Source organism: Urocitellus parryii, chromosome 9 (genome assembly GCF_045843805.1).
Source record: "Urocitellus parryii isolate mUroPar1 chromosome 9, mUroPar1.hap1, whole genome shotgun sequence".
Classification (NCBI taxonomy): domain Eukaryota; kingdom Metazoa; phylum Chordata; class Mammalia; order Rodentia; family Sciuridae; genus Urocitellus; species Urocitellus parryii.
In genome coordinates this window covers 72,746,309-72,758,209 of record NC_135539.1, presented here as the reverse complement: position 1 = coordinate 72,758,209, position 11,901 = coordinate 72,746,309, and the positions used below count along the sequence as shown (strand labels likewise).

Below are 11,901 nucleotides of genomic sequence, written 5' to 3'. Positions count from 1 at the left end.
CCAAAATAAAATAGACATTATTATTGCTGTATGTATACAGGTGACTGTATGACCAATGTGATTCTGCAACTTGTACAATCAGAAAAATGAGAAATTATACCCCACTTGATTCAAATGTATGAATTGTCAAGATCATTGTACTGTCATGTGTAACTAATAATAAAAAAAAGAAGTTGGGAAGAGAGCAGAAGTGGACTCAGGGGTAGAGGACCCATACAATGTGGTGACTCAGGAATAAGATGGCCAGGAGCATTCATCTTTCCAGACAGGGGCTTCTAGGGCCAGGGTTTCAGCATCACAAATGGGGCAAGTTAAGAGAAGACTGTTTTGTAGTGGAAGGGAGGTGAACTGGTTTAGGAAGTCTTTGATAACAAGTAGAACATCCAGGGACTACATTCCCTGGTATTTTAAGAGTTCAAATGTACATCACAGACATGTTCCTATGGTTTGACCTGTGCTCTCCAATGCCGACCTCACCCCTGTCCTCACCATCACTTGGGTGGTTTTACTAATAGTCCAGTGGGTCAGCCTCATGTATAAAAAATGATCATGGGAAATCATTTTCAGGAAGAACCCTTCCCTCCCTTTGCTGCTCCTTTTACCTCTCAATATGTCTTTCTACCCTAGAAATTCTGGAAGGAGGACCAAAATGTCACTTGGATCCAATGAAACTTTGGATTACATGTAAATAAATGTCTGGATTTTGTTTTACTAGGCCAGTTCATGCACGAGCCAAAGATACACATCTTCAATGAGAGACCAGGAAAGGACCCTGAGAAGCCAGAGGCAAGCATGCAAGTGAAAGGACAGAAGCTGACTGTCACCAGGTAGGCCTTGGATGCTTATGCAGTGATGAAAAGGGTTCCCTGTTGGATTGGACTTATGCAGCAAAAGAAAGAGCAAGAAAAGCTGTCAAACTCAACAATGCATCAGGAATAGACACATAAATACATGTCATTTCCATAAGGACACTTCGATGGCCTACCTTAAGTGTCAATAATGACTATAAGTGTGCATTAGGAAATGCCAAGATTAATGAATCTATTGTTCTCATCTTCATACATTGGAAGCTCTCTGCTCACAAGTTGGATAACTGAAAAAGTTAACCAAAGGAAGAAATCATAAAAATACCCATGAGCCACAGTGTAGAGAACGAAAGTATATTTTTATGTGAGCCTTCTTTTTGAGTATGGATTTACTGAATTCATTTTTGTGTAGCTATTCTTACACAAATCATATCCATATGCTTCAATTTGAAGTGAGAACTTATAAAACATTCTGAGTGTTACAAGTTATAAAACTTGTAAAATCTTTATAAATTTTCCCCAGTCTTCTCATCCATGCCTAATTTGATACCATTTTAAAGCAGTTTTTGTCTTTTTAGAGTTATTATAAAGCAGCCAACTTTGCTTTATTAAAAATGACTCTTCCTAGCTGGGTGCTGTGTACATGCCTATAATCCCAGTTACTTGGGAGACTGAGGCAGGAAGATGGCAAGTTCGCTGCCAACCTGGGCAACTTAGCCAGATTCTGTCTCGAAATAAAAAAAATAAAATAAAAAGCTGGAGATGCAGATCAGTGGTAGAACACCATTGGGTCCAATCCTCAGTAGGAGAGAGAGAGAAAAAAAAAAGACTATTCCTGCACACAAATGTTATTGGCTTTCACATACTCAATCAAATCATAACATTGCAATAATTAGGCCATAAAATTATAAGTGCCACCACAAAACTAAATTTGTGAACCAAACAGGGATTCTTGGTTTGGACTACTCAACTTGTTTTGGTTCATTAGATAGAGAACAGTGAGTTCCCAGTGGGCAGCAGCAAGCGTGATGGCCAAGGGGTAAGCACCACAGCAATCAATCACATGAAGCTCGGTAAAAGAGCATCTATTCTACAAGAGGCTGGTGCTGGGCCTCAGCTTCCCCTACTGAAAGTATCTCATGATTCATAATTGAAGTAGAGTTGACCTGTGGGCTTTTAAGGCTCATTAATAGCAATGTGTTGTATACCTTTCCAAATCATTGGCTTTTTTTGTCCTTCAAGTGAAGGACACAAATTTACTCAAACAGCAGGTATCACTCTCAAATAAAACATTTATCCTTAAGTCCGAGGTCCCTCAGAGTTAATGTGAGGTTAGTCTACAACTTTTTGGGATTGTATTCCTGTCTTTCCACTTGGATTAAATGACTGCTCTCTACTTTGCCTGAAGGGTTCACAGGGGTCAACCTCTGTAAGGATTCCTTGAATAGTAAAGACACACTGCTTAATCTCTGTCCTTCTAACAGCCATGTCCAGACTTGACATGTCATACAACTCGGGGGAGCAGGGATACGGTAGGGGTGGGCAAGATAATGGTAATAAAAAAGCACAACAAACAGCATGGAAAAGAGGGTGTCTTGTTTCTTGCTATGCCTGACTGGAGTGCCTGGTCTGTTCCCTAATCGTGTGTACTATTTTCCTTACAGAGGATTCCAGAAAGACTACAGAACAGATATAGTGTTTGGAACAGATGTTCCCTGTTGGTTTGTGCACAACAGTGGCAAAGGTTTCATCGATGGACATTACAAGGACTACTTTGTGCCTCATCTCTATAGCATTCTTAAATGGCCTTAAAGGTTTATAGTTTTGAAAATTCTACATATAAATATACATTTTTTCCCTGCCACTTTTGCAGTCATTCCTCAGTTGAATAGTTAAAAAACCGCAGGTGCCATGGAGGTTTATAAAGCCTGTTCAACACATCTGAATAAAATAAATATTTTGCAATGAAGCCTTATGATGCTGTTGCATTTTTCAGATGCTAAGGTGTATTAATTGAGTGATGCAAAGTACTGTGCTTTGGCAAGTCAGGGTGGCATCTAGACAGAGCCCTAGATTTGGCATTTACTGTGATAATTTCACTAGTGTTGAATGTCAGGTCCTTGACCTTGCAGATGGAGAATATTTTTTACACTGTTAATCACATAGGAAGTTCAATTACGAGGTTATTTGTGAACATGGAAAATGAATATGGGAAGTTGCTTGATCTTAGTTGCTTTGTGGAGATTTATACTAAAAACCTGTCACTCTTGGTAGGGACAATTTTATCAAGGGAGCTGAGATGACCTGATGTACTTTGTTAGGATTCCCTTCATGGTGTTGGCCCTTAACATCCTTTCCAGTTCATGAGGACTGGATATCTTGGCATTCTAGAGAAAAATAAAACCTATAGAAATTTATTTTTAAAAACTGGCTTAACCATCTTTAGGACTTATGTAACCTATAGTCAAAGCTTTTCCTAAATATCAATCACACAGTCACCATAAAAATAATTAAATATATGTCTTACTGTCAGGAAAATGCAAGCCTTATGTTTAAGAAAAAACAGAGTAATGGTTCAGATCATAACCTTGGTCACAGTTTGTTTCCTTGTTGTTTTACACAATATCTTTATTTTATTTATCTATTTTTATGAGGATCGAACCCAGCACCTCGCATGTGCTAGGCTAGTGCTCTACCGCTGAGCCACAGTCCCAGTCCCAAGTTTGTTTGTTTTTAAATTAGCTTTAAATTACTGTGCTTTTTAATTACTGAAATTTAAACAATTTTTTTAGGGTTGGAAACAGTCCATTCAAAGAAATGAATAAATTAACACAATTCAAAAGCATCACAGTCAACATGTAGAAAAATGAACTAAGAATCAGGAGTGATTTTGGCGTCTGCTGGTTTATGTGAGTCACACTACATACTCTTAAGGATCACTAATACATGAAGTGGCATCTTTTAGCTAGCCTTATCCTATGGAAGGAGATACAAGTAACTCCAAAGATCCAGTAAAAATCAAGGAAAAAATTTCCCGGTTGCCTAGAAACATGCAGATGCTTATGTGCTATTAAAAACTTCATATTTTTCCATATTTTTATTTGTGCATTATAGTTGTAATAATTGTGGGATTTACTGTTATATATTTATACATGCACACAATATGACAATATGATTTGGCCAATATCCATTCTCCATTCCCCAAGTATTTTTTTTTTCTTAAAACTTCTTTTTTACTGGCCAAATTTATTTGGTAAATTTTTCTGAAATATCCACATAAGAAAAAGAAAAAACAAAGATGCTTCTCTTTAATGGCATAATGACTTAATTATACAGCTAATATTTCTGGGGTCACTTTGGTCAACCTAATGACTAATTTACAATCAAGGCTGATTCATACTCTAACCCTGTGCTTCCATTTTACTGGTATCAGTGAATAGTCTCTTAGGGCCTAGCAAAGTCATGGCAGATTTTTAACTAAGTACTTCACATTATGGAGTTGCTTACTATGGGCTTATTATTACTTCATTTGAGTACCAATGAACACTCTGAATTTCTATACAATATGCACCTTGGGTTGATACCTGCTTCTCATTCTTACATATCATTCTTACAGACTAGAGGTACTCAGTAAATGTTTACTTAATGAATGTGACTCTGTTCTGTCAGCAAAAACTGATAGGTGGTTGGGGCTGGAAGAGGACACCAGAAGACAAAGGGGAAATCAGCAAATAAGGTAATGGAATTTAATGGTATTCTAGTAAACAAAATTCTGGCATTTTATCTCCCAGGGTAGCAATGCTAAAACTTTCATATAATCTCAGGAACACTGATGAGAAAAAAAAAAAAAAGAGAGAGAGAGAGAAAACAAAGCCACTGTTTGGAGAAAATATTTACAAAAGACATATATGATAAAAAACCCTTATTAAAAAAAATTCTTAAAACACAACAGGAGAATGAATGGTCCAGTTTACAAATGAGCAAAGGCCTGAAAAAAGATATTTCACCAAAGATAAACAGATGGCAAATAAGGAGATGAAAAGATGCTCAGCATCATGTCATTAAGGGATTGCAAATTAACACAATGAGATACCTACATATACATTAGGAGAGCCCAAACCCAGAACATGAATGGACATGGCCAAATGTTGGTAAAGATGTGAAGTGGTGGAAATGCAAAATAGTAAAACCACTTTGGAAGAGAGTTTGGTAGTCTCTTACAAACAAAACATACTCTTATTTCAAACAAAGGGAACAAATTAATGGGAACAGTTGGAAAGAAACAACTACCACACTAGCTGCCTATTGATTAGCTTTCGAAAATATTTGCTTCTCAGAAATATAGAAAAATGAGCTGTATCTGCACAAAAACCTGCACCCAGGATGTTGACAGCAGCTTTATTCATAACTGTCAAAACTTGGAAGCAACCAAGGTATCCTTCAGTAGTTGAATGGGTAAATTATGGAAGATCCAGACAATCAAGATTATTATTCAGCCTTAAAAAGAAATGAGGGGGCTGGGGTTGTGGCTCAGTGGTAAAGCATTTGCCTAGCACATATGAGGCACTGGGTTCAATCCTCAGCACCACATAAAAATAAATAAATAAAGACACTGTGTTCATCTACAACTTAAAAAAATTAAAAAAAAAAAAGAAATGAGATATCAAGCCATGAAAAGACACAGGGGAATCTTAAATGTGTATTATGTGAAAGAAAAAGGCTACAGCCTATGATTTCAACTATATGACATTCTGGAAAAGGCAAAACTATGGAGATAGTGAAAAGAACAGGAATTTGAGGGATGAAGAGGGATGAATAGGCAGAGCACGGAGGCTTCCTAGGACAGTGAAAGTACTATGTATGACACCGTAATAGTGGACACACAGTATACATTTGTCAAAACCTATAGAAACGCTTTAAAGTCTGTTTTTTTTTTTTAAAGGAAAAGAATAGCTTATGATCTTTTATAAAGAAAAGCCAATGTAAGACCTGATTTGGGGTGTCTGCTGTCCTACTGCTTAATGTAACCACTATTGGCCTAAGACCTTAGAGGATAAAAATATTTCTGTACTTTAGGATCACATTTTTGTGCTTCAGATATTTTTTTAATGAATTTAACTTGAAGCACACTACTTTATTTCATTCCAAGATAAGTTCAGGAAGATGTTGAGAGGAAAAAAATGACAGAGGTAAGAAAGAATCATTTCTCTCTGAAGAAAATCACTGAGTTTATTCCAAAATTAAGGATTTCAAGGAAGTAGATCTAATTTGGCACACTTTTCAGTTACACTATTATTAAGAACTTCTCCTTACTGAAATTCTTTGGATCAGATTCATGCTGGGGCTGGCTTCAAATGCTTGATTATATTTACTGACACTACTACTCACTGACATTTCCAAACAGCTACTATGTGCCAAGCTTTATGTCTGACACTTTATATGTATTTTCTGTCTCTTTTAAGATACCTGTTTAAGTTGTAGATGGACACAACATGTTTATTTTATTTATTCATTTGTATGTGGTGCTGAGATTTGAACCCAGTGCCCCACACATGCTAGCCAAGGGTTCTACCATTGAGCTACAACCCTGGCCCCTCTTTTTCTTTTTTTTTAATCTTAATTCTCTGCAGTTCTAACATCAGCTCTGCATGGACACATTATTTTTGAAAACTTACACATTGAAATTATTATGATTCACAAACATTAACTTTCTAAGATTATATAGGCAGAGAATAGATTAGCTAACATTTTCAACCTTACATCTGTCCAGCCCCAAGACCCAGTTGTTTTCCATGATACCACACTGTCAAGTTATTTTGGAAAGATTTTTAACCCATCCCTAAATACTTTCTGTAAAGGTACTAATATCTTCTTGTCACTATTTCTTATCTTGCCTCTTATGTTTCTACTTTTAGCATATATTCTCCCATCATCTGATAACAGAAATTCTCAGCCCTCCTCTACTTTCATTCCAAGCAAGATGGCCCAGGGGCTGGCATACAACGCTGGTCTGGACAGTCAGCATATTCCATCCTTTTCTTTGGAATGACTTTACCAGGTATGGTCTAATAAGACTAATGCAGGCCTTCCATAAGAATCAATATAGAAGATAGTCTTTTTTTTTTTCTTTCTTTCTTTTTTAACTGGTGCTACTGAAAGTAAGATGTAAACTGGAGACATTGGGAATCATCTTGTTCTTTTAAGAATGCCTGAGAATGGAACCAACGAAGAGAACAAGCCCCAATAAGACCATTCATACTTGGATTTCACTGCATCTGCTCATGCTCAATGATGTGAACCATACATTTCCTGTTTTGGTGGGGAGGTGAGCATAGGCAAGTATGAGGAGGGTTTCCAGTCTTCTGCATTCCCAAATAATATGATGCTCTATTTATTTAAAAATGGATAGTTCACCATTGCTGGTGTGATGCAGTTGCTTTGTAAAACTGTTCAGTTCCTCAAAAATATTAAACAGGATATAAACTCTAATGTGACTATGCAAGTCTACTCCTAGGAATTGAAAACATACATCTACACAAGTGTCAGAGTAGCGTTATCCATAATAACTGAAAAACAGAGATAGCCAAATGCCTATCAACTGATGAATGGATGAACAAATGTAGTCTATCCACGCAGTGAATTTTATTTGGCAATAAAAAGAAATGAAGCACTGCAACATTTATAAATCTTGAAATTATTTAGCAAAGTATTAAGAAGCCAGTCTTAAAAGACCACATGTTAGGTTACTCCATTTATTTAAAACGTCTAGACTAGGCAAATCCGTAAAGACAGAAAGTAGATTAATGGTTGCCAGAAACTGGGAGTGACTGGGAGGAATAAAGATTGTGTACAGGCTTTCCTTCCAAGGTGATAAAAATATCCTAAAAAAATTAGATATGGAAATGGTTGCACAACTCTATAAATATAGGAAACCATTGAAGTGTACATTTTAAATGTGTAAATTATATCACAATAAAGCTACTATTATATTTGTAGCTTTGCTTTTTAAAATTTATACTTAGAGTTCAATTTTACTATTCTACTATGGAAAATATAAATTTAGAGTACATGAAAGATTTTCTCTGATTATATGATTCTAAATTATCCAATATAAAACACTCTCCAATAACGTTCTTTAATGAAAATAAAAAATCAAGGAAATATTACAAAAAAAAGAAAAAACAAGGAAAAATTACATAGTCTTGATACTTCAGTAGACATAATTAGATTTTTCTATAAGTTTCACAACAACTATACAGTAATATTTAAATAAATCTATTTGTTTTATATAAAAGAAATACCCTAACACAGTAGAGTCTCATAATGTCTTGGCAAACACCAATTTGATGCTTTAGAATTTTAATGTATTGTTAACAAATTTTCAAACTCAGGCAAGTTTAGAAATGTCTTCATATTGAATTCCTTCAACTCTGCGTCCTTTTAAAGGGCCCTACAAATTAAAATAATTTAGAGAAGGTTAAAAACACATGTATTTAAAAGGGGAAAAAAATGACACCACACTTATGGACAAAATTTACCTTTTCCATATCCCTAGAATATCATGAGGTAGCTAATATTTCTGTACATCTGTGCATTTAAAAAATAATCTATGGCATTCTAATTAATGTAATCAGCAGACATAGTGACAGAGACTTCCCAGCTGTGCAGCATCTTCTCAGTTTCCCTAATAAGCAGCTGTACTTCCTGATTCCCTTGGTGGGTTGATGTGGCCATAAATGGAGCTCCAGCCCATAGGCATGAGCAGAAGCTATGATCCAGCCACACCAGCTGCCTACCTGCAATCTGTCATGCTCCTCTGTGTTCTGCCTGACATGGCACCTGCAGGTGCCACTTCTTAAAATGGCAGAGCCACTAATAGGAATGACCTGGCTCTACAAATTACAACTCAGAAAAGAACTCTTCCGTGATGAAGAATACCCCTTTTAAACTTCATACATATCTATCTTGTTTGTGCCATTATCCATTGAGGTTTCTTTTACCTTTTCCAAATATTATTAAAAGCAATATAACAACTCTCATGTATCAAGTGAGTTGTGATAGTTTGGGCTGGTCTTATTACAGAATATGGGTCCATCTTTAAACATATTTTCTTCCTTTCTTCATATCAACAAAAAGGAAAAGGGGAAAACTTCAAAGGTAGATACAATCTGGGAATAAAGGAGCTAAGAATATGGGCTCCTAGGGCTGGGGATGTGGCTAAAGTGGTACCACACTCGCCTAGCATGCGTGAAGCACTGGGTTCGATCCTCAGCACCACATAAAAATAAAAATAAAGATATTGTGTCCCCCCGAAACTAAAAAATAAATATTAAAAGAAAAAAAAAGAATATGGACTCCTATCCTAGACTGCCAAGTTCAACTCCCACCTAGAGCAAGCAATTTAACCTCTGCTCTTCAGTTTCCCACTCTTGTCTCTGTTCTGGTATCCCCAGGTGGTATAACAGCAGTGCCTCCACTTTTGAGTTGTTGGAAAACATATATTATTAAATGCCCAGAATAATACTTAGAACTTTAAATGGATATATGCACAATACTTATCAATACTTATTATTGAAACCCTCCCCTTTACAAAGTATAGCACTAACATGATGATAACAATGACAATCACAACTCTAACCATGGACTGAGACTTTTGGGGCGGGGGATGGGGAGGTACTGGGAATTGAACCCAGAGGTGCTTAACCACTGGGCCATATCCCTAGCCCTTTTTAATATTTTATTTAGAGACAAGGTCATGCTAAGTTGCTTAGGGCCTCACTAAGTTGCTGGGGCTGGCTTTGAACTCACGATCCTCCTGCCCCAAGTTGCTGGAATTACAGGTGAGTGCCACCACACTCAGTGAGACTTCAATATTTTTCAACAAAGAACCATAACTTGTGTTAAAAATGCTTTTCAAAATGTCAGTTTTTAAAAATATAATAATGATTATATTTAAAGGAAATAAGTTTCCAGATGAAGCATGACCCAGATCGAATCTTTCATTACTGCATTTAAGGGTCTATGGTCAATTAAACTTGTCTGATAAGAACTGCACATCTGGAGAGTAAGAAGGGAACCAGATATTTGGGTTCATTAGACAAATAGCTAAAAAAGATTAGGCTATATTTAGGTATACATTATCAGCTATTAAAAATCTGTTCTCTAAAGTAATAAAAATAGCAGGAGAAACAACTTGAAAAGTGATTCAAGGAAAACATGGGGACATAAGAGACAAACATGCATATACATGTGCAGCCTTTTTTGTTGTTGTTTAAATGTGGACATGCTGAAAAAAAAATGAGAAACAAAAACTAAAAGTGAATTTCCTCTTTTGGAAGCATGTGTTGCTTTGTAACCAACCTGAAAAGCTATACTGTGGTTTTGCTCCTAGACCCTATCTCAAAAACAACCCTGTGAACAACCAACCCACCAAAAAGAAGAGAGAAGTGTGGGTTTATGGGGAAGGAGGGAAGAAATTAGCTTTTGATGAAAATTATATCAACTGTGATCAAGATATCAGGACACAACCTAAAATATCCTCAATAGGTTGTTCTGTGTTTCCTAAGGATGGAAACATGAAGTAGGCTCTACAGTGGACAGGACTATGAAATTAAAAAGTAAAGGACAATCAGTCTGTCAAGGAAATGTGGGATTTCCCATCATTTCATACTGATTGAGTAAGAAAGAAAAACTTTTAAAAAACCCAAATCTGTAAATTTAGTCAGACTGATATTCCTCAATGCCAGGCAAGAGTTCCTTTTTAACATTTATTCCCTTACATTTATGTTAGTGAATGATAGTTTCTACTTTAGTATTGTCATGACACTTTTTTTTTCTCCCTTAATTTACTGAAGTAAGTGTGAGTTCTCTTAAATAAGGATCTAAGTGGTTTTACCAGAATGTCTTTCTGAGACAAATATTTTCTCACAGGTCCATGGGTTTAGAGAGCCTATGACTTCCCAAAGAGAAAACATAAAATTTGGCAATTAGGTATAATTTTTTTGAAAAATGAAGCCAAACTTTCATCAGATTCTCTAAGGGGTCTATCACCCCATCCCAAACTAAAACCTACTGTACTGGAGATGAAATTTCTTTTGTTTATAGAAAGATATGGCAGTAGTTTAGAGTTCTAAGAAGAATTTTAATTTTAAGAAATCTCAGATCTCACCCAAAGACCTGTTAGTAAACTTATAGTTTAAAGTTGACAAATAATTTTATTTATATATCAGAGTTCTTGAAATAACTGGGTTGATTTCTGCTACTTTATGTTCCTTAATAAAGGAGGGGGACATTTTGAAAATTTATTGATACCTGTGGCTCCTTTTCCATCAACTATGATTACATTTTCCAATTAATTTTAATATTATATTACATTAGATGTGTGGGAAAAAAGTTAGGATATAAAATTGTCCATCTTGTATATGATTTTACAAAATGCAAAGGCTGAAAAGGAACAGACTAAAATATTAATAGGGGTTATCTTTGGAATTATGAGCATTTTTTTTAGAATTACTTAAATTGTATTTTTCAGATTTTTATATAATGAATACCCATTTCTTTTGTAATGAGAAAATAAAATGCTTCATAAAGGACAAAGTCACTAGAGAAAAATAAGCTTACAGATTTCTATATAGGAAGGAAGGCAAACAAAAAAAACGCATACTCTAATTAAAACAAAGTTCAATTCAATTAAAAAGAACTAAGATACATTTTTACAGCATTTTCAAATTTTTATCTATTTGTAAACAAACTTACAGTTTCAATGACTATCGTAGCTGAGAATGTTTTCTCATTGATGGATTCTAGGGTACCTTCATTTCCTCTGTACCCTCCATTTAAAACCAGAATTCTTTTCCCTATAATAGAAATGTGTATAAAACTTAATGCAAAGAAACTGTCTACTTTTTTCCTACCTTGTTACAACAAAATGTGTTACAATGAATATAATAAAAACAAAAAACTTCTCTTAGAGGTTCTTAATCATGTTAAGAACTATGTGGTGTTCTTAAGTGTAGTTTATAAATACTTTGATTACTCTAACGTTATAAAACCCCTCATTGTTTTCAATTATTTCTTAAATGGATGTTTTAATTTT

At 35.4% G+C, this 11,901-nt stretch overlaps 2 protein-coding genes across 3 annotated transcripts in view; one reads left to right on the top strand and one right to left on the bottom strand.

The window, feature by feature from the left end:
- Itih2 (inter-alpha-trypsin inhibitor heavy chain 2) overlaps positions 1 to 2,804 on the top strand; it is a 36,192-nt gene extending 33,388 nt beyond the window's left edge. Inside the window, exons 20-21 of the mRNA XM_026391810.2 lie at positions 716 to 827; positions 2,471 to 2,804. Coding sequence (XP_026247595.1) covers positions 716 to 827; positions 2,471 to 2,618 — 260 coding nt within the window. The 3' untranslated portion in view covers positions 2,619 to 2,804. The remainder of the gene's footprint in view (positions 1 to 715; positions 828 to 2,470) is intronic.
- Kin (Kin17 DNA and RNA binding protein) overlaps positions 1 to 11,901 on the bottom strand; it is a 36,397-nt gene that overhangs the window by 1,365 nt on the left and 23,131 nt on the right. The window contains exons 12-13 of one of the 2 annotated variants that reach the window (XR_003301077.2): positions 11,562 to 11,662; positions 986 to 1,093 (exon numbers count right to left, since the gene is read on the bottom strand). Coding sequence is in view for 1 of the 2 variants with exons in the window: in XM_026391811.2 (XP_026247596.1) it covers positions 8,194 to 8,256; positions 11,562 to 11,662 (164 nt within the window). In the remaining variant the exon portion in view is untranslated. Of the gene's footprint in view, positions 1 to 985; positions 1,094 to 7,441; positions 8,257 to 11,561; positions 11,663 to 11,901 lie in introns of those variants that run through there. The other variant, XM_026391811.2, reaches the window with a different exon arrangement.